At 44.8% G+C, this 23,144-nt stretch overlaps 1 protein-coding gene across 4 annotated transcripts in view; it reads left to right on the plus strand.

Annotated features, from left to right (window-relative positions):
• HTT (huntingtin) overlaps window positions 1–23,144 on the plus strand; it is a 124,063-nt gene that overhangs the window by 88,668 nt on the left and 12,251 nt on the right. For all 4 annotated transcript variants that reach the window (XM_075194351.1, XM_075194346.1, XM_075194349.1 and 1 more), the window contains 11 exons: window positions 92–237; window positions 340–517; window positions 5,076–5,174; window positions 5,686–5,873; window positions 7,109–7,235; window positions 7,569–7,669; window positions 8,787–8,941; window positions 20,532–20,671; window positions 21,311–21,393; window positions 22,604–22,734; window positions 22,825–22,954. In XM_075194351.1, coding sequence (XP_075050452.1) covers window positions 92–237; window positions 340–517; window positions 5,076–5,174; window positions 5,686–5,873; window positions 7,109–7,235; window positions 7,569–7,669; window positions 8,787–8,941; window positions 20,532–20,671; window positions 21,311–21,393; window positions 22,604–22,734; window positions 22,825–22,954 — 1,478 coding nt within the window. The remainder of the gene's footprint in view (window positions 1–91; window positions 238–339; window positions 518–5,075; window positions 5,175–5,685; window positions 5,874–7,108; window positions 7,236–7,568; window positions 7,670–8,786; window positions 8,942–20,531; window positions 20,672–21,310; window positions 21,394–22,603; window positions 22,735–22,824; window positions 22,955–23,144) is intronic.

Here is a 23,144-nt window from a genome sequence, read left to right on the forward strand (position 1 = left end):
TAGAAAACTAAATCCACGACTATATATTGTTGGTGGTGTATAAATGGTAGAGTAGACTGCCTCTGTAGTGACATTATTATGTTTGGTTTAGGTGATGCCGAGGTGTACTACTCTCTCGTCACCCTGTGTAGAGCTATGGCGCAGTATATGCTCTCTCTGACTAAAATACCTCCGTCGGCTGATATACATCAAGAGAAACAAGCGGACATTGTGAAGTTTGTGGTCCTGTCGGTTGAGGTAAGCGAAGTGGAACGTCGACCAGAAGAAGATGTGCAACGTAAATCTGTATGTTTGTATGTATATGTAAGAGTGGCACTGCTGATGGGTTTCTGTCTGCAGGCTGTGTCCTGGCATTTTGTACACGAGCAGATCCCGCTGAGTGTGGATCTTCAGGCGGTGCTGGATTGCTGCTGTCTGACTCTACAACAGCCTGGCCTGTGGAATCTGCTGGCTTCTGCAGAATACGTGACACATGCCTGCTCCCTCATCACCTGCATTCGCTTCATTATAGAAGCAGGTAAGTGATCTTTGTACTCTATTGTGGTGTAATTTAAACCCCATTAATCATCCAGCCATTGGGGGGGGGGGGGGGGAAGGTCACAGACTTGCTGATCTGAGTTACGATCAACCCTTAAGTTTCAGGTTACTTAAGTCTCCTATTACCTAACCCACTTCCCGGTAGAAGAAGCCCAGTTCTTAAAGTGCCTTTGGCTCTGTATAATTAAGGGCTGGCTCTGCCCTGCAAGTCATTTTTTATTTATTTTATCTTATTTACCTCTCAAGTCCTTATGATCTCCCCCCAGTTGCCCCTTTTTTAGTTTTTTGTGTCTTTTAGGGGTATTTGACTAGGGTCAGCACCTATTGCATTTATTATTCAAGACCGTGGACACATAAACACGTGAGAAATTAAGTGGGCAGGGTTGAAACTGCCATTCGAATGTTAACAGCAGTGCAGAAAATTTTACTTTTTTCTCCTGTGTGTCTATGCATAAACAAGTGTGAAGTGGGACTGTATGTAGCCGAAAGGAGAATTTAAATGTTAACAGCAGCACAGAGTAGTGATGTGAGGCTCCTGATTGTGGAAGACTGTACAGGAATAAAAATCTGTATGAAATTAAGTTTATACACCCAACTTCTTGCTTTCCTGTATCTGGCCATTTGCTGAGAGTCTGTTCCTTAGTAAAGGCATGTTGTTTCTTTCATCCTTGAATCCTTTGTTATTACCTGTAATTAAAAAAAGAATACTAGACATTTGTAAGTACTTGGGGTATTATGGTTAATAGCGTTGTTTCTACAAGAACTGTGCCTATAATACCTTTCTTTATTTATGCTGTTGTACGTTGACCGTCTGAAGCTTTGCGGTCCTTCCCTTGAGATGTCATAACTTGCTCTTTATGAGGTTTTCCTTTTTTTGTTATTGTGCACAGAGACTTAGATCTAGCACCGTGTGCGAGCTGCTTTATCAGAGTACAATGCCTGGAGGGAGAAGAGTAGGGTGTTAAATTATGTAATATTTCTTGCAACTTATTGACTTGCAGACATGCAAGGAATTATATAAAAGAGAGAGTGGATGAATTTCTATTAACATTGTCATGAATTGTGGTGGTGAAATAAAATTAAATGCACATGGCAAACCCACCCATTTTATGACTTTGTATCTTATCTACAACTTGTTCAGTAAGTCTTTGTGGCAGGATGAACTACTTTGCCACCCTGTCTGTTTCACAGATTTGTTGTCTTACTGTTGCTAACACAGAATTTTTTTGACCACTTCTAATGGATATAGTCACTGCCACCATTAGGCTCCTTCAGACATCTTAAGGCTGTTGCTGGGTGATGTTTTTTAGCGTCTCTATGCGTCTCACAGGGGCAGGGCACGATCTTTAGGATTAAAAATGTTTATTTGCTCATCTATAGCTTTAAAATAGCTGTTACAAGGTAGTGGATGTGCACACTCTTTACATGGGAGGTTTCTGCTGGTTATACAAATACTAGCGCAGTCCAGGGTGATTGACTTATCTTGTGAGTGAATCAGACTGGACCATTTTCTTTTAGCTTTATACTTTGGGGTGGGGGTGGATGGGTGGAAGGGAGTTCTGCCCCATCTCCTCCATGGCTCCAGTAAGTCTGGGCTGAGAGGTTTATCTTTATATAAAAAAAACAAAGTACCTTTCAGGATCTGTACTACATGGTCCAGCTTCCCTGCAAGCCCAAATAGGCTCCAGAGGGCTGGTAGCCAGACCCTGGGACATCATACTGGCAGATCCTTGATCCAACCTAGCCCAACAGGGTACATTTTTGTTTTATCTGGGGTTGGTTGGTTTGTTTTTTAAAAAGAAAATTGCAATTTACATTCGTCAAGTTTTACTGCACCAACAGAATGCAGACAGCCTGAGAAGCCTATCGTCCAATGCACTGGCATATGGCTGTCAGCTTCCCAGTTCTAGATCACCAGAGGTGTTAGTGTCAGTTTCCGGTGGCAAAGAAACTTGGGCCTGTCCTGCTGTTGTTGGTTCGGAGCTCTCAACAAGTTCTTCCTTTAGAAAAGCTTCAAAGCAAAGTCTCTCTATTTGGCATTTCAGACAATGGGGATGAGCAATTTCTGGTGTCTTCCAATATTAAGGACACAAATAGTATCTCCTACCTCCGAATACTCATTAGGGAGAGCTGCCAACAGGTTTCAGGTTTGCAATAGAAACCTAAGTTTAGAGCACTCTTTTTTTTTTTTTTTTTTTTTTTTTTTTTTTCATGTTGGCCAAATGTGTTCTTACCAATGTCATGGCCTCAGTGGTTGCTCTTCTGTGTTGCAAGGGACTCATGATTATGCCATTTGTGGATGACCGTCTCGTGAAGGTTCGATCCAAGTATCTGGCAGTCCCATTGTCTATAACTGGCTATCCAGACCCTGGAAAAGGCTTCAACTGCATTTTAAATAGACCAACGTGTTTTCTTGTTCCCTTTGACCTCCATGGAATTCTGTTTCAGCATGGTGATGTTCCTTCCCCAGGACAAAGTACACTCTTCAAATGTGTATATCCATTTTCTTGAACACTTCATGCACTACAATCATATACTCTACTGTGGGCAGGTGCCATACGTGCAGATGCTCAAAAGTCCCTTAACAATCTCCCACATTCCTAAAAGAGGTATGTGGACAGCTTAAATGTGTCCTCTTTCTATCGGGACGATGGCTTCTCTGCATTGGTGAATGCAGGCATCTCGACTGAAAGTGGAAAGTTAAATCTTGGTCACAAAAGATACCAGCCACTGTGTTGAAGGTACATTTGCTCCCCATCCCTACCACTGTGGACCATCATGTTTCACAGTGTCTTAGAGCTCAGGGCCATTTATCTTGATCTGTGAACCTAATTTGCGCTTCTTCAGAAACAGCAGGACTGAGAATCTAGACAGGCAGTGTCGCTAACATCGTGTCTTATAACCTCCGGGGAGGAAGTCGCAGCCACAGGCTATGGGGAAACCTGTTTGGATTCTAAGGGTGAAATTGGTACCTTGGTAGTCCCACTTCATTTACCTGTCCCCCTTATTTCTCTTCAATGTCTTCTGACCATCTGAAGAATTCAAGGGATCAGGAGTAGTTCCGTACTCTGGGTACAATCAGCCCACAGCTTATTACTATTGTTCAGTAAATGAATGAGCAACAGCCATAAAAATAAATCCTAGGCCTGTCTAGTTCTAACTACCATACACCCTTTCTTCCCTACTTATTGGAGGACCAAGTGTCCAACCCACCAACAGAACCATTGCTTTCAGCAAGTTTGTCCAATGTGTAATTCTCTCAGGATTAACTTCCCTGAGTTCTCCCTAGGCAGATCCTTTTATCATTGTCTCACCCTATTATTCAGCCTGCTACCTGGCTAGAATCTAGAAGGCCAGAACTGACCGAAAGGTATGGGTGCTCGCCACTATTCTCCTTTCACTCCAGGGAACCTTAATCCAACTCTTTACTTCAGCAGAACCCATTGGAAAGACAGGACAGAACTCTGGCACACACCGATTTCATCAGTTCTCCTTGTCTTTTCTCTCAGTAAGATTAATGAATGTAGCTTCCATATCTAAGTGAACACATTCAGACTATTTTGATAAAGAACTATGTGCATCCACCTTCTGTCTGGCTTCTTCTTTTATTTATCCAATTTGTCACCCCTGTATTATGGATGTGTTTGTTAGTCTGTAGCATGGAGGACGCTCACTGGCCTGTAACGTATAAATTGTTTCATAAACAGACTAACAGAATGTGCATTAATGCTTGTTGTGGATGTCTGAACTTTGAGTTGTCATGTTTAATTCAAAGACTGGACCAAAAGGATTTTCACATACTGTATCTTGAGGATTAAAAATGTATTATGTAACTTCCTGTATTCTAAATTAACATTAATGGAGATTTAAAAGCAGAATTAATAATGTAATTTATTTCAGAATACATGGATTTATAATCTCATGACGAGTGCTCATCTTTTCAAACTTAATAGTGAACAGGAATATTAGCCTCTGATAGGCTTTATTGCATCTTATTGCTAGGCAGCCATTGGTTGCTAACCTCTGATATACTTTTAACTATTTCAGTTTGCTGTGGCCAAATATGGTATTTGGAAGCATTACATAACTTTCATGAATCTTAACCATCACCTACACACGGCGTTGGTGGCCGTGTTTTGGGCTGAACCAATATTCGTAAGCAATGAAATTAGTGACGTCACTGAGACCGTTTTTCTTGTGAATTAATTGTCTGTATTAGTTTAGAACTTGGCTGTGTCCACTATTAGTAGGTGATGAATACACTTCAATCCACATTCATCATAATAATCATTAACATTTATTTATACATTACCAACAAATATTCGTATCTCACGCCAAGGACCTAGGCTCCACCCGTTCTAGGCTTGGTATTACATCATACAGTTTTATATCACAGATGATCTTATGGGTTGGTCAGGGATGGAGTGAGGGGAACACCAGACTTTGGAGATAAAGAGAATAGCCCATTAATACAGTTGGCTGCTTTTTGTGGTATTCATGAAGGGAATGGAGAGGTTGACAGTTGTGTTTTTTTTTAGTCGCAGTGGAACCTGGAGAACAACTTCTTTGCCCAGAGAGGAAAAAAAATTCTTTGTCAGAAGACCCAGCTGGGGAGGAGGTGGATTCTGGAGTTCAAGGTACAGTAATCTGTGACTGTGTAAGAATTCATCTGGACCATAGTTGGCAACTTGTGTCCTGGGAGGTCCGGGAGGCAGATGGGTGTGTTGGGGGAGGGTCTTGAAGAATTGTGTCGTTAGCCCCGCCCCCAAAGCCTTCATCACTTTCTTCGGCCCAAAAAAATAGGGGGCGGGGCCACAATGACGTGTACACGGCACTACTAAGCCCCATCCCCTCCGTTTAATTTGCAGAGCCGGCCGGCAATCGGGAAAATTGCCTGCTCTCCCGGGAGTCTGGGAGACCGACCCGGATTTCGGGAGTTTCCCAGACATTCTGGGAGAGTTGGGAAGTATGATCTAGAAGTCCTGTTGTCTACATATGGTTAAGGCAGCCATTTTATGAATGCAGCCTATCACCCCTCTAGGTCTCCAGAGGCAGGCTGCATTACTATACAAGATGGCTGCCTCCACTGTTTGTAGGTGAATGGTTATTGTAAACTTGCATAATATATATGCATTTGTTTTTAATTAGGCGCAGTAGCTATCAAGACTGCCTGTGTGGTGATGTCTGAGATGGTGGATTCCTTGCAGACAGTTTTGTCTTTCGGGCACAAGAAGAACAGCAATATAGCTGCATTTCTCACTCCAGTTTTCAGAAACATAATCATAAGCTTGGCTAGATTACCGATAGTCAACAGTTACACCAGAGTACCTCCACTGGTGAGTACATCCAAATTATTATCATCCTTCAATTTAAATGAGCTTTACGTTGGAACCTTCCACAATGAGAAAGCCAAACAAGCGTTTTATGTGTGTCAAGATAATATAACTTCCAAGTTGCAGAAGATCTTCCCTTCTTCCTTCGTGAAATCCCAGCAGCTGTGAATTCAGTCACCGACTAGCAGATACACTTCCACTTAAGAGAGACAAGGCCATGGCTGATCTAAGTACCAGAGTAGCCTGTTGGTCTAAGGGAGGCAGTTTTTAGCTTAGATTTATACATAAGACAACAGGCATCACGGTGACTCAGTGGTTAGCACTTCTGCCTCACAGCACTGGGGTCATGAGTTTGATTCCAGACTGACCTTATCTGTGTGGAGTTTGTATGTTCTCCCCGTGTTTGTGTGGGTTTCCTCTGGGTGCTCCGGTTTCCTCCCACACCCTAAAAACACAATGGTAGGTTAATTGGCTGCTATCAAATTTACCCTAGTCTCTTTCTCTCTGTCTGTGTGTGTATTAGGGAATTTAGACTGTAAGCTCCAATGGGGCAGGGACTGATGTGAGTGAGTTCTCTGTACAGCGCTGCGGAATCAGTGGCACTATATAAATAGCTGAAGATAAGACAAGAAGACATTTCTGCCCAGTATGTATGTCTATTTGTTATTGAAGATTTATAGACAATTAAGCCCAATAATATATTTAAAATGAAACTATTTTAGATAAGATACATATTGGACAATCTCAGGAATAAAGTAGTTTGTGTGGAACGAACATCAGTGTACTCTGGCTGCTAGAATTCATTGAAGAAAAAGGCAACTACTGATGTCACTGACTTCTGAAAGTAATGGTCAGAGGTTGGTTGCAGGTTAAAGAAAGTCAACCCTTGATCAACCATGGGTTGATGTGGTTGTCCTATTGGCCTCGGCATTGTATATTGACCTTTAGATAAGACTCTGTATTATATACTAGCAGTCTGATTAGGACCTGGTTTGTATAATGGTCATCAGATGGAGTTCTTCATTGTATACTAGGCATCAGATTAGGGCCTTCATTGTAAATCATATACACCTTAATGGCCACTGGTGCGAACTCTCTTACGCTAGTTACCTGCCTAAATGTGTCACCTTTTTAGAATGTCTAAAAAGATATATTTATTTCCATGATGTATGTTCCAGAATTGATTGTATTTCTGGGGCCATGTGAGTTTGCATTTAATCATTATTTACTTTGCCTAGGTATGGAAACTTGGATGGTCCCCTAAAATGGGGGGAGAATTTGGAACTTCACTTCCTGAGATCCCTGTTGAGTTCTTACAAGAAAAAGAAGTGTTTAAAGAATTTATCTACCGCATCAATACATTGGGTAAGGTGCATGGTTTGCGTTCCCTTCCTTCTGGAACAGATAAGCAATGCGGTTTATTAGGCCGTGTCTGAGACCACAGAAACAACGCCTGTTTATTGTGTTTCAGTACATGCGTTAATTTTCTCCTTTACTTTAATTCGGTAACAATATACCCTATGGTTCTGTGTCCCTCAATCATATGTGAGAGAAATGCATAGTTTGAAAGAGCAGGAAAATGTGATTTATGGGAACACCTTGATCAGATCCTGTACTGTAACTTTAGTTCAGTGACCATATTCTGCTGTGCTATTCCCCATACTTGTATTCTCCTGACTGTTCCCACCTGGCTTTTAGGATGGTCAAGTCGCACCCAGTTTGAGGAGACTTGGGCTACTCTGCTCGGTGTTCTGGTGACTCAGCCTCTAGTAATGGGACAAGAAGAGACTCAACAAGAGGTAGTTATACCAAACTACATGGAGTATTTCACCTAAATGCTTTCACAACACTCATTTAATGTTACGGCTTCACCTATATTCACTAAAATGCTTATGTAACGCTGCTGCTGTTAGGTGGTGTAATACTGATGGGGAGGGGGGTTCTGGCTCCCCATCTGCCATCTAATACGTGAGAGAGATCTTAGTGACAAACACTGACCCACTTAGTCCCAATGGCAACAAGGGAAAACAAAACCTAAAATGTAATCTTTATATGGTTGGTTAATTGGTTCATGTAGCCGGTACTCTTAATACCAAAGCCATGCAAAGGGCCAGTAAGCAGAACAACAGAAATAAGTCTATTTGGCGGACAGTTTCTGGAAACCCCTCGCTCCCTCTACAATCCGGATTTTGAATGTTTTGATTTTTAAAATGGGACTTTCTTGGCTCTATATTAAGACCACACAAGGCTCATCCATAGTTGTCGTCTTTCTGGTAGCAGTGCGTCATATAAAATGACTTACCGAGGAGTCACTTGCAGCGGAGCTATATACAGCCATACTTGCTGACACTTACTATGATGTCCAGTATTGTGACAGAACGAAGATAGGTGAAAAAGCTGCCAGTGTTGTAATATAAAGCATACTGGTTAATAATCCACGTTCATATGCCCTAACTGTATATTTTCAAACTCAATGTATTATGTTCTAAATGGAATGTAGGACCCAGAGAGTATAGTCCTGGGTAGAAGAGAGGAATATAATAGCCATATTTGTATCAGACCTCACTGTTGGGAATGGGAGATTAAGGTTTCTATGAATTGCATGCGGGTGACTAAGTGTCGTGTCTGATGGGATAGCTGGGTAGCGTCTGTCCAATCAGATGCTACATTCACTTCCTATTCATGGAAGTTTGATTCCCCGAGCAACATAGTCTGACTCCTTTTGTAGCTGAAGTCTTCCTTTTGCTTACAAGGGGCCCTATCTAGCGCCAAGTCTCTTGTAATAATAATGAATAGCCAGTGCCTAGAAGGGACCTACACTGAATTGCTATCTGAGAGTAGGGCACTAAATTAAAAGCGGAAGTTTCCCCAAAATGGGCAATGCTGTCAAAATATATTCTTTGTCGTTGGCTGCAGGAAGACACAGAGAGGACCCAAATAAATGTCCTTGCGGTTCAAGTCATCACATCGCTGGTGCTGAGCGCTATGACTATTCCCTCTGCCGGCAATCCAGCCATCAGCTGCCTGGAACAGCAGCCTCGAAACAAGACTTTAAAATCACTGGACACCAGGTACACATCTACAATGTGCATGTCTGTATACATACACTGTACATATGGCATTCTGTCGCACTGTTTCGTAGCATTGTTTTCCACTGTATAAAATAGTAATTCTACAAAAGGTTGTGTACGTTTGTTGCAATGCTGGAACATGTTACTAATTTCTAGCAGTTGACTAACGTTATTACTTGTGTGATAATTACATGTACAAATGCATATTCTTTGGTAGTATTACACTACTTCCTCTTTATTTAGACATTTGAGGTTGTTCATGAAAACGGGTGTACAGGTAACAGTGTAGAAAGGTGATTCCCATAACAACCAATTAGTATCTAGCTTTCATTTTATAGTAGAGAATAGATTATTAAAGCAAAAGTCTGATTGCTGTAGGCAAGTCACCTTTTCTATACAGTTACCATTAAAAGTGTTTTCATGAATGTCACCCATTGTCTATGTTACAGGATTGGCTTGCTTTTTCACCCTGTCAGTGGGGTGGTTGTAAAGATTTGCCTTGGGGTTTCTCTTACGGTCAGTAAGCCACCATTACTGACCATCCACTATTGCTACTCGGCCACCAGACACTCACCAGCTGTAAGTGTGGACTGCGCACCTCTATGGTGCCCCTGTAGTAGGAGGATAGTCACTTACACCACTATAACTGCTTGCTTCAGGGTGGTGTAGCTGCTTCAGGGTGGTGTAGCTTCTGCAGCATGGCAGCTAGCCGTTGATGTGTTTGTCAATGACCTCAGCCTCTCCACTGGACCAACAACTCTCTGGTTCCTGCAAATTGAGTACGTGGTAAATCTTGTTTTAAAAGGTTAATCGTCTGCACAGTGGGGTTTGGTACATTCTATACATTTGTACATTAAACAAGGCAGACTGTGTCGCACATTACAACTATGATTTTTCTCACATCATATTGGGGGCGCCGGGGGAACTTTAAGAAAGCTGGGTCAGGTAGGGTGTACTGTTTTTTCTGTAAGCCCTTACTAGGCGCTGGATTGATGGAGGGGGTTATCCTGTTGGATGGCTGCCAATCCAGTGCTGGGCCATGGGAGGTGATTCTTCCCTCTCTTGACTTCCTCCCTGGTGGTTTCACTCCTCCTGGCAGGCACCAGAATAGGCAACCACATTAGAGCTCCAACTTTCTCTTTCATCCGGTCTGGGGGACACTGCTTACCATGGGTTGTGGAGGGAGCTTGGGGAGTTGGCCCCTAACTAGTTAACTTTTAGTACTGCCGACAGACCCCTCCCCTCTACAATCCCCCTGCCTCTTCCTCTTCCTGTCAGTTTTTTTTTTTAGGTCCCATGGAGTTGGGCAGTGTTTTAGTACTGTAGGTAGTTTTTAACTTTTATTTTATTCTTTTAACTTTTTTTTACAGGTGGCAGAGCTGGAGTGTGTTCTAATATAGAGAACACACTCACAGCAGAGCAGCGCAGGCACTACCCGGTCAGATGAGAGCCAGCGGCTCTCACTGACAGGGACAGGAGGAACGGGTGTCTGAGTTGGAAGTGACAAGCGGTCTCATGGACCGCTGTCACTCCTGGAGCCTCCCCTATAACCGGCGCTGCCACTGCAGGCATAGAGCGCCGGTTATCGGATACTGCATTGGCGGCAGCCATCTTGGATTCGGAGGAGAGGAGAAGGGGGCTATACCAGGATCCCCCCTCATACATAGGAGGGGGCATCGGGTATTATCCGCTGCGGAGACCTCCCCTGGAGGTCTCCACTACTCTGCCACATAACTTTTAATTTTTTATTCAGACACAGAATCGCTGCAGAGGCAGCATTACTGAAGGGGGGAGCTAACACATAGAGCTCCCCCTCCTTCCAGAGAGAGAGATGGTTTATCCCAGTCTTCTGGCGCCAAGGAGAAGCCCGGGAAGAGAGAACAGATCTGAGGGAGCCGGCACCAGGATACTGCTGTTGGACTTCTCCCCTGTTTGGCCTATGGGCTAAGTATCTGATTTATTTAAACACATACTCTGTATTGCTGTGTACAAGTGGGCTAGTAGGAGTTATATTATAGTTCTCCTACTTGCTTAAGTATTATTATTACAAGTACAACTTTTATATCTAGATTGGTTGATTACTTGTAGTTTACACTTTTCTCTCCACACATTTATATCTCTCTCTCTACTCAGCTAAGTTTAACAATTTAAGTCTGTGTGTTTGGTGTGCCTTCCTTTATTAAGAAATGTCAGATAAGGGAAAGGGCCCTATTGCAAAATATTTTACATGTTCTAAATGTAATGTAAAATTACCCTGTGGGCAGAAGGACCCGTTGGCGCTCTGCTCTGTCTGCGAGGCAGGGGTCCCCCCTGCGCAAGCCCAGCATATTTCAGCCCCACTGACGGAGGAACCGGCCTGGGTGACCTCCCTGTCACAGTCGGTTTCCTCTTTAGCACAGATGGTTTTTCAATATAATCAATTGCTATCTAGTGTGGCTACTACGGTGGCTAATAATACTAGTACTCAGTTGGGCCTCCCTGTTACCACAGGTTCTATTGGAACGTCTATTCCAGGACCTTCCTCTTCTCATACAGACCAAGCCCCTGTTCCCACAGAACCGGCATGGTCTGCAGCATTTATAAAGGGTTTGGATAAACTAAACCAGTTACTTGAATCCCCAAACATTCCGCCTGCTAAAAGAAGGAGGCCTAATACCCTTATGGTCCTTTCAGCGGAAGAGGGAGAAATTAATTCTGATCCTGACCAGGTTCAACCTTTGGAACAGGAAGAAAGCTCTAAAAGCCAATTTATTAATGATTTGGTTTTAGCAGTGAGACGAGCGTTGGACCTCCCAGAACCGGAGGATACTACTCCTAGAGACAGAAGTCTATTTCAGAAGGCCAAAAGAAAGGCTATCCGTTTTCCCCCTTCCGTAGAGCTTAAGGATATTGCAGAAGGAGCCTAGGAAACAGCCTGATAAGAGGTTCTCTGTTCCCAAAAGGTTCTCTTCCCTGTATCCATTGCAGGAGGAAGATGTGGTTCGCTAGGAGAGTATTCCAAAAGTGGATATTCCAATAGCCCGATTGGCCAAGCACACTTTACTTCCAGGTCCAGGTTCTGCATCTCTGCAGGATGTCAATGACCGCAGAGTGGAATCCCAGCTAAAATCTATATTTGCGGCTGCGGGTTCTTCCTTTAGGCCCACATTTGCTTCAGCTTGGGTGGCTAGAGCCATGGAAGCATGAGCAGACCAGCTGGCAGAGGCCTTGCAGGACTCTGATTTACTTCCCCTGGCTTTGCATTTGAAGGAGGCATCGGGGTACCTTTATGAGCCGGCCCAGAACTCAGCGGCTGTATCCTCTTCTATTCAGGCTGCATCTATTTCAGCAAGAAGAACGGTATGGCTGAAATACTGGGAAGGAGATGCGGAATCAAAGAAGTCCGTGGAAACCATTCCTTTTTCAGAAGCAGGTTTGTTCGGCCCGGAATTGGATACCCTGATCTCACACAAAACGGGGGGCAAAAGCACTTCCTTGCCGGTATTCCCTAGCAGGAGCCGGAACCCTCGGGTCAGCTCCTTTCGTCAGCCCTTTCGGGGGGACCTCCTTACCTAGAGGACAGTCCTTTAGAGGCAGACAGCCAAATTCTCGAGGCTCCTCTGCCAGGGGGAGATCCTCGTTTGCAGCTAGGCGCCAGGCCTCCAAGACCCAGGAGAAGCCTGAGTCCTGACGACCACTCTGTTCCGGAGGGGGCACCAGTGGGGGGACGTCTATCTTTGTTTCAGGAACAGTGGGCAGCGTCCTCCCAAGATCCTTTTGGATTCGGGGTATTATATCAGAGGGGTATAGGATAGACCTGCTGGGCCCGGTCCCACATTGTTTCTTCCTAACGCCGCTACCCTGAGATCCATCAAGAAGACAGGCAATACAGGATTGTGTCGCCTCTCTTCTTTCTTAAAGAATTATCTGCAGGGTCCCAGATTACCAGAAAGGACAGGGGTTTTATTCAAACCTGTTTCTGGTCAAGAAGCTGGACGGCTCCTTTCGTGCCATCCTAAACTTAAAGGGTCTCAATGTGCACTTAAGGGTGGACGAATTTCGGATGGAATCCCTAAGGTCGGTGATAAACGGTTTAGAGAAGGATCAGTTTATGGCGTCTATAGACATAAAAGACGCATACCTCCACATTCCCATTTGGATCCACCTAAGATTCTCGGTGGGATCATTCCACTATCAGTTCAGGCCTTCCCCTTCGGCCTCTCAACAGCACCGAGGGTTTTCACGAAGATCATGTCAGTTATGGCAGCATGTCTAAACCTTTAGGGAGTTCAGGTCGTGCCTTATTTGGACGACCTGCTCATCAAATCCTCCACAGAGAATTGCTTACGTCATCACTTATCCCTCACCTTGGCGGTTCTCGAGGGCCATGGATGGCTAATAAATTGAAAGAAATCCCAGATGGTTCCGTGTCAACGCATGGTTTTCCTAGGGCTTATTATGGACACCAGCTAGCAAAGGGTGTTCCTACCTGTCGAGAAGATCAGTTCAATTCAGAGTATAACAACTCAGGTCTTGTCTTCTCCCAACCCCTCAATGCACTTGTGCATGCGGCTGCTGAGAAAGATGGTGGCCTCCTTCGAGACCATCCCCTTCGGTCGAGCCCTTTCTCGTTGTTTTCAGTGGGATCTATTGACGAAATGGTCAGGATCCCACCTACGTTTGGATCTCCAGAGGATCTCTCTATCTCCAAGGGCAAGAGAATCGCTTCAGTGGTGGCTGATTCAGGATCACATGACAGTGGGCAGGTCCTTCGCTCCATTGCCATGGATCATAGCCACGACGGACTCCAGCCTGAAAGGTTGGGGGGGCGGTAATTCTGCACCTCCAGCTCCAGGGACTTTGGTCGGTTCAGGAATCAGCCCTATCAATAAACGTGCTGGAGTTGAAGGCTATTCTTTTGGCCCTCCGGGGGGGCCAGTCCCTCCTTCAGGGCCACCCTGTCAGAGTTCAGTCCGACAATGCCACGGCCGTGGCATTTGTTAACAGGCAAGTAGGAACCAGGAGTGCAGCGGCAATGAATATTGCAGCTCAAATTTTGGTTTGGGCAGAACAATTTGTTCCAGCAATATCGGCAGTTTTCATTCCAGGAATAAAGAATTGGGAGGCCGACTACCTAAGTCGACACCAGATGATGCCGGGGGAGTGGTCACTCCATCTGGAAGTTTTCCAGTCTCTGGTTCAGAGGTGGGGTCTTCCGGACATAGATCTCATGGCCTCCAGACACAACAGAAAGGTTCACAGGTTTTGCGCAAGGGCAAGAGTCCCCTTAGCGGTGGCATTGGACGTTATGACAATGTCATGGGTGTTCAGGTTGGGATACCTGTTTCCTCCGATTCCCATGCTTTCTCGCGTATTCACACGAGTAAGGCAGCGCGGTCTGCCAGTAATTCTAATAGCTCCCTCATGGCCGCGCCGAATCTGGTATGCGGACATATTCTCTATGGCGGACGGACAAGGTTTTCGTCTTCCGTCTCGACACTACCTTCTTCTGCAAGGTCCCTTCCGTCACCAGAATTTACCTCAGCTCAGTTTAACAGCATGGCTGTTGAAGCCAGCCTCTGGAAGGCTAGAGGTTTTTCCTCCAGCGTAGTGAATACTATGATGCGAGCCAGAAAGCCAGTTTCAGCTCGCATCTATCACCGGATTTGGAGAGCCTACATCAGATGGTGCGAAAATAAGACATGTCACTCGTCTTCTTTTCGCCTCCCTCGCTTGTTGGCTTTCCTTCAGGATGGCCTGGAAGCAGGGCTTCGGTTAGGTTCTTTAAAAGTTCAGGTTTCGGCTCTGTCAGTATTTTTTTCATCTGAAATAAGCGGATTTACCAAATATTAGGACTTTCCTCCAGGGAGGCTTGCATATTCAGCCTCCCTATGTTCCGCCCACAGCACCATGGGATCTCAACCTGGTACTGGATATGCTTAAGGGGCTTCCTTTTGAGCCATTACTTGTGGCAGATTTGAAGTGGTTGACCTGGAAGGTCCTCTTTCTTTTGGCTATTGCATCTGCACGTAGGGTTTCGGAATTAGGAGCTCTGTCTTGTCGGGAACCATATCTGGTTTTCCACGAGGACAGAGCGGTGTTAATTTCTTGGTTCAATTTCTGAACCAAGAAATTGTAGTTCCGGTCTTCTCATCTACTTCCCATTCGGATCAACAGTCTGTGGAAAAGTTAGATGTGGTTAGGGCTCTCCGCATTTATGTCAAGAGAACTTCTCAGATTAGACGTACTGATTCTCTGTTTGTTCTTTATGATACTAGTCTCAAGACAGTCCATTGCAAGATGGATTATGGCAACCACTAAGCAAGCTTACATAAAGGCTAACCATCCTGTGGCGGAGAGACTTACGGCCCATTCCACCAGATCGGTAGGGGCGTCGTGGGCAGCGAGAAATGGGGCTTCTGCAGACCAGCTTTGCAGGGCAGCCACCTGGTCCTCTGTCCACACGTTTACAAAATTTTACCAGTTTAATGTATTTGCATCTGCGGATGCAAATTTTGCTCGTAATGTTTTAAGAGCGGGATTTTCAGAGTAGTCCCACCCTTAGGGGGCTGCTTTAGAACATCCCCATGGTAAGCAGTGTCCCCCAGACTAGATGAAAGAGAAAAGAGGATTTATGTACTTACGTTAAATCCGTTTCTCTGATTCCATCTGGGGGACACTGCGATCCCTCCCTTCTGCTTTTCTTCTGTGTGCTCTTGTTTGACTGCCCTTTTTTCTCCTTGGGCTTTTTAATTAACTGACAGGAAGAGAAAGAGGCAGGGGGATTGTAGAGGGGAGGGGTCTGTCGGCAGTACTAAAAGTTAACTAGTTAGGTGCCAACTCCCCAAGCTCCCTCCACAACCCATGGTAAGCAGTGTCCCCCAGATGGAATCAGAGAAACGGATTTAACGTAAGTACATAAATCCTCTCTTTCACCTGTAACTGTCCTTTTTCTGGTCAGATAACGGGCTGTGGGGTTGTTGTTTTTGGGGGGGTTTTCTCTACAGTTTAGTTTTATAGTCTTTTGGGGCTCTTTGGCTGTATAGAATGCTTATTTTCTGTGTTGATTACTTGTTTTATTCACTGTGATGTCACTGTGTTTTATTGCTGTGTTTTGTTCCATCTGTGTGTAACATGTCAGATAGGAGGAGACCCTTGAGAGTTAAGGCTGGGGTGACTTCTATGATGAAGTTCACATGTTCCATTTGTAACTCTAAGTTGGCGGCAAGGCGGACAGGCGCGGACTCATTGTGCGCAGCCTGCTGGTTGGGGAATCGTTTGTCGTGTGTGTCAGGGGGTTCTGGTTCTGACTCGGTGGGACCCGCCTGGGCTCGGTCACTGTCCAATACTGTAGCTGAGCTTCCCCAATTGGTGCGATCTCAATCTGTGGGCGTTGCTATCACAGAGCCTCCTGTTTCTGTAGGGAGTGGGTGGGTTCTGATACTGGTTCGCTAAGACAGAGTCCAATTGGAGCTTGCGGATTCTGTGGAACCACCCTGGGTCTGTGGTCTTGCAACCTCTGTATAGGGATTGGTTTCAGTTTCTTTCTCCTTGGAAAGGATGTTGCACTCCGCTGTGCCATCCTTCTCTCGCAAGCGAGGGGCAGCACCCCTGCAGGATTGTGAAGATTCGTGAAGACTTTGTTTCTGAGCCTTAGGTCTTCACCGGATCGTAAGTTCCAGGTGTTGCATTGCTGCAATCTTGTTATTCTTTTCTCCCTGAAGTTATTGCAAAATGAGAGGCACCTCCATGAGTGAACGCTCTAGTGGCAAGGGTGGCTAAGGTGACCACTCTACCTCTTCCCAATGCCGCCACTCTTAAGGACGGCGTAGTTTGTAAGGTTGAAGGTATCCTTAAGTCCATTTTTGTGGTGGTGGGGACCTCTTTGCGGCCCACTTTGGCATCAGCGTGGGTCAGCAAGGCAGTTGTATGCTTGTCAGAACAGCTGTCTGAGGGTCTGTTGGCTGTACGCCTGTCTTCTGAATCTTTGGTGGAACAGATTCAGAGGGCGACAGATATCTTGGGAGAGGCGGCCCTGGACGCGGGACTCATTGGGGCGCAAATCTCTGCCTCGGCAGTTTCGGGCTTGTCGAACGCTCTGGCTTAAGTCCTGGGAGGCTGACAAGGAGTCTAAAAATGTTTTGGAAACGCTCCTTTTTTCTTTTTTTTTTTGGAGTTGATTTGTTTGGCCTTCAGCTTGACACCATTTATCAGTCAGGCAACAGGAGAAAAAGATTTCTCTTGTCAATGCTGCTAAGCCTAAGATATCCAGGCTCCGTTCCTTTCGATCTTCAGGTCAGTTTTCCTCAAGGCAGTCCTCCAGAGGTTGCTTGTCTCCCCCTAGGGTAGGTATGTCGCTTGGACGTCACGCCTGGTCGGCTCTCCGTCTGGCGTCGTCGGCAGATAAGTAGTCTGCTTGACGACGGGCACACTCTGCACCTCTGTGGCTAGCCGTGGTGGGAGTACCCCATCTCCTGTTCAGGCATCAGTGGTTTCGTTCTACCACCGATGCCTGGGTTCGAGGAGTCATGGATTGCTGGTTCTTTTCCACGGTATTTCCTTTTTGCCTGCAAGAGGCCATCAGCTCTCTCTGATTTCTTCCGGAGTAATTATTCCAATTCCGGAGTTGCAAAAAGGTGTGGGGTTTTATTCCAACCTTTTTCTTATTACAAAACCTGACTGTTCCTTCAGACCAATTCTGAATCTGAAATCTTTGAACACCCAGGTCAGAGTGTCCAGGTTCAAGATGGAGTCTTTGTGGTCAGTGATTCACAGTATGAAACGGGGGGAGTTCATGGTGGCCTTAGACATCAAGGATGTCAATCTGCATGTTCCCATCTGGAAGGTTCATCAGTCCCTCCTCTGGTTTGCGGTTCAGTCAGATCATTACGAATGTCAAGCACTTCCTTTTGGTCTGGCCACAGCCCCGCAGATTTTCACCAAGATCATGGCGGTCATGGCGTCACTGTTGTGGTCCAAGAGAATTGTGACTATCCCTTACCTGGACGATCTTCTGAAGGCAGAGTCTCTGGCGGTACTCCTGTCTCATATTCAGGCAGTATCCAGGACTCTGGAGTTCCACGGATGGATTCTCAACTTGAAGAAATCCAAATTGACGCCAACCCAGCGAATGATTTTTTTTATTTTTTTTTGAGACTCCTATTCGATACTCGACTGCAGCGAGTATTCATGCCTCTGTCCTTGCAGAAGATGGTGAAATCTCTGTTGGTGGCAAAACAGACCTCTCTGCATTTCATCATGAGAGTTCTTGGCAAGTATAGACTTTCGAGGCAGTCCAGTTTAATGCCCAGGAGTTGCAGTTGGAGCTCCTGTCGAAATGGAACTAATCCCATATGAAACTGTCCGGCCATGTGTTCCGTCTTTCTCATCGTGTGCATCAGTTGCTCCTGTGGTTGTTGCAAACAAACAACCTCTGCAGGGGTTGCCCATTCACAATCTGGGACTGGATCAGTTTCAGGGTATTTTTTCCCTGAAAGAATCCAAACTTCCAATCACTGTATTGGAACTGCGGGTAGTGTTTCATGCTCACATCAGCACTCAACATTTTTTTTATTTTCTCAGCAGTCTGTCTGTATCCCGGCGAATGGTCCCTCCATCCACAAGTGTTTCGCCAGTTTGTAGACAGGTGGGGTCATCCGGACGTCAACATGATGGCATTTAAGTTGAACCACAAAGTTCACCTTTTTTGCACCCCAGCGATGGATCCATTGGCTCTCTCAGTAGATGCAATGTCCTTTCCGTGGCGTATCCACCTAATTTACTTCCGAGGGTAATAAAAAAGAGAATGTGTTCCGGTCATCCTGGTGGCCCCATATTGGCCTTTGGAGGGCTTGTTACACTGATGTTCTCTCTATGGCGAGAGGTCGATCGTGGTGTCTGCTGTTACGAGCAGACCTTTTAAGTCAAGGACCGTTTTATCATCACGGTTTGGAACGTCTGGCTTTAAGTGTGGCTGTTGAAGCTATGAATCTTAGAGCTAAGGACCTGTCTGAGCGCGTGATGCAGACCATATTTCGAGCCCGCAAACCGGGTTCAAAACAAGATATATCATTGTGTCTGGAGGACATATGTTGCCTGGTATGAAAGGAAGGGGGGGTATCCTACCTCCTCTTTTCAGTTGTCCAGGTTGCTTATGTTCCTGCAAGATGGTTTGAACACTGGTTTGCACCTTAGGTCGCTTAAGGGTCAGGTGTCGGCGCTCTCTGTCTTCTGTCAGAGAAGACTTGCTGTGATGCCTGATCTTCAGACTTTCATTCAGGGGGTACTTCATGTACAACATCTGTATGTTCCTTCTTTTGCTCCTTGGGATTTGAACCTGGTGTTGAACACTTTACAGCATTCTCCGTTTGATTCCTCGGTGGAATTAAAGTTTTTGACTTTCCTTCTCACCCGCTAGAGGAGTGTCTGAGCTTGCAGCTTTGTCTTGCAAGTCTCCTCTTATTTTTCATGAGATAGGGCAGTTTTTCGGACCAAGTCTTTTTTTCTTCCAAAGGTGGTGTCTAAATTCCACATGAATCAGGACATTCATTCCTGCTCTTAGAAAATGTAGATCTTCGGAGGACGAGGTTTCTCTTCCTTCCTTAGATGTTGTCTGTGCGTATGTATGTCCATAGGACCCAAGATTTGTCCAGAACGGAGGATCTTTAGGTCCTTTATGATGCGCAGAAGGGAGGCTGGCCTGTCTCTAAAGTGTCTATTGCTTGATGGATTACGACTGTAATTCATCAGGCCTATACTGGGGCTGAACAGCCTGTTCCCGATTCTCTTCAGGCTCATTCCACGAGGTCAGTGAGTGCTTCCTGGGAGGCACGGCATGGTGCCTCGAATTAGCAGCTGTGTCGGGCGGCCACCTGGTCTTCCGTTCATACGCTTACTCTGTTTTACAGGTTCAGTGTGTTTGCATATGGGGGATGAAAGTTTTGGGAGAAAGGTGCCTCCGCTGTTTCTTCAGAGGCTTCCCACCTGTAACTGCAGCTTTGGGATGTCCCCGGTGTCCACCAACAGGATGTGGAAGAAAATAGGATTTTTATACTTGTGTAAAGCCCAATTTTCCTAGTCCATTGGACACCTGGCGTCCACCCTTGATGCTCTGGTTTCTCTTTGTTTTTACATGTTGTCTTTTTTGTTCAAGAAAAGTTCGTTTTCTCTTTTCTGTTCTTTTCTTTATATTATTTCCGTAACTGTGTTGCTTAAACATAAACTGTAGCCTAGCAGGAAGGGGAGTTATAGAGGGGAGGAGCTAGGGCTATCGTATAGCTTTCTTAAAGTGCCACATACCTATCTCCACTACCACTATACCCCAACGGCCATCTCCTCCCCCACCTCCCCCCCCCCCCCCTTCCCAATATGTACTAGGAAAAACGGATTTTAAGTAAACATAAAACTTCTATATTTGTTTAATAACCGTCCTGCTGCCTGTGCTGGAAGGGGTGAACAGGAACTGGCCGCAGTATCTTTACAATTGTATCTGACTCCTCATTGTTCCTTGCCGGTATTGCGGACTCTGACCAACGTCATTTCAGCTGCATCAGCATAGCAGCATTATGTACTGCTGACAACTGGGTGTTACCTATTGTATCTCTTTCTCTAGATTTGGCAGAAAGTTGAGTGTAATAAGAGGGATTGTGGAGCAGGAGATCCAAGCATTGGTGTCCAGAAGGGACAATATCGCCACCCATCATGCATATCAAGCGTGGGACCCCGTCCCTTGTTTATCTGCTTCAACCACAGGTACCTATTCTCAAACATGTAACACTCCACAGAGATCAGATGTTTGTCTCTTATATACATGCAGTGTGCATCCTTCATAAAGAAAAGTAATAAAGTAAACAGCAAAGATAAAGAGCGATCAGTCAAGAGCGCAAAAAAAAAAATATTTAATCCAAAAATCTAGTTTTACAGATATTCGTTAAAATATATGCTTGGTCGTCTCCTAGAAAGATTTAGAAAAATTTGCAAATCATCTTAACCTCAAATGGTAGATATGTGCTCTCCCTGCATTGATGAAATAGCTGCTTTTTTGCATTCACCATTACTGACCATTATTTCATATTATTATGTTTCTGTATTCTGCTTTCCATTGAAGCAGTCTCTGTACGTTCTTGCTGTAGTGACCTTTCAGATACTGTGTGAGATGGTACAGGAGCGCTGTTATCCTCCTGTGACTCATCCAGCAGTGTAACTTTCATGTAAGAACCTCGCGGAACAATCTGCCTGGGAGTTATATCTGTTGTTGGATAATATCCCATCCAGCCCGTGCCCTTTCTTTCATTACCCATAATTATTCGTAGTAAGCGGACATCTTCTGTATTGTTTGATGTGACAGCATAGCTGCGGTTACATTACTTGTTTTCTTTGTCACTGTTTCAGGAGCTCTGATAAGTCAGGAGAAGCTTTTGTTGCAGATCAATACAGAAAGGGACATTGGCAACATGAGCTATAAGCTGGGTCAGGTGAGTTATCATGGTGCTTTTTTTATTATTATTCTTTAAAGTTTATCTGTTGTCTCTGAGACATAACGTGAGAGAGAGTGCAGCCTTTAAAGTCACCAGGATCCAGTGACATCACTAAAGCCGCTTTCTCATGTCTAGCTCTTCAGCCAATAGGATGGGAGCATCCTCTGTGTGTAAGCGACACTGTCCAGCCAGCTTTCATCAATGTGATGTATAATTTGGCAGCACACTGGATAGACAGTGGTCCGTTAACTGCCTATAGATCACAATAGAAAACACACACACTAGAGCAACACAAAACAGCTAAGTGGTTTACATTCCATCTTTAGAGGTGCAGAAACCTCTTTATATGTACAGTGTTTCAGGCCAAAAGTTTGGCCATTTGACGCTCATTAATTACTATTTCTGATTGTGCAAACGTTTGTATACTGTATTATTTGTGTTCTCTTTATATTGAATCACTTAAAGAACAACTAAATCATAAAATGGAAGTTACTTTATATAATGATACTAGTAACACTCCTATAAGATCTTACAGAGTTTCATTATGAATTGAACACTAGACTTAATAGATTTTACACAAACGTTTGACTAAAAGGTTAGACTGTTTTCCCATGCACACCAGAATTTGGGGAGGGTACTGCATGTTACCTTTCTGAGCAGAATTAATTCATAACAGAGGAGTAGATTACAGTTTAAGTCCCTGTGGCATTGTGTAACGATTCATTCATCCTGCGTTATAGCTTTGTATGGCCATGTAGCTTTATTTGATTGTTTTTATATGGCATGTTACACTAAGCTCTACATAGGATTGGCCAGAGTTATCGTGCCCAGTTCAGCTTGCAGTCTGGTCTTGCAGAGATACATAAATACAAAATATGCCCATTGTCACGAGAAGCTGGCAGAAATGGGTGTGCCGCACATCTCTCAAGGTGTCCATATGTGGCCCAAACATGTATGGCTGTAGGTCTGGTTATTCATATCAGACAGAGCACCGTTACCGTGCTCGGACGATGACTTCTGATGACGGAGGAGATTTCTATCAAAACTCCGCCTCAAAGTATCTCCAGAACGTCTGCGAGACACTTCACGGCTAACTGAATTCCCCCCTTTATCTGGGACATTCAGTAGAGAAAATGTTATCAGCAGAGATGTTTTGCCACTTCTCTGTTTAGTCTATACTGCTACAACAAGTATTTCCACGTTCTAGGTGTCTATCCACTCTGTCTGGCTTGGAAATAACATCACCCCACTGAGACCAGAAGAACTCGACGAAGATGAAGAAGATGAGAATGATACTCCAGCCCCGTCTTCACCACCTGTCTCTCCTGTAAATTCCAGGTATGGACTTTCTTTGTACCTTCTTTACATGGAATAATAATTCCAGGTGATTGCTGTGCTCTGTTATATGTCCTTTCTGTCCACTTCCAGGAAACATCGGGCTGGAGTTGATATACATTCCTGTTCACAATTTCTTCTTGAGCTTTACAGCCAGTGGATTCTCCCCACTAATACCGGCAAGAAGACACCAGTCATTCTAATCAGTGAGGTGGTGAGATCGGTGAGTCGCAGATAGAGGTGTACGATGTTTTTGAATGCATGATGGTTGAATCGTTGCTATGCTTTCTTGTTCCATTTAGTAGAGATGTAGAATGGAGGCTGGCAAAGGGCTGAATTTTGAGGGGAGGGGGTAAAAGAGGCCAAGGCCATGTTTTCATATAACAGACATAGAACTGGTGGATATGACCCTT

This window comes from Mixophyes fleayi, chromosome 1 (genome assembly GCF_038048845.1).
Source record: "Mixophyes fleayi isolate aMixFle1 chromosome 1, aMixFle1.hap1, whole genome shotgun sequence".
Taxonomy (NCBI): Eukaryota; Metazoa; Chordata; class Amphibia; order Anura; family Limnodynastidae; genus Mixophyes; species Mixophyes fleayi.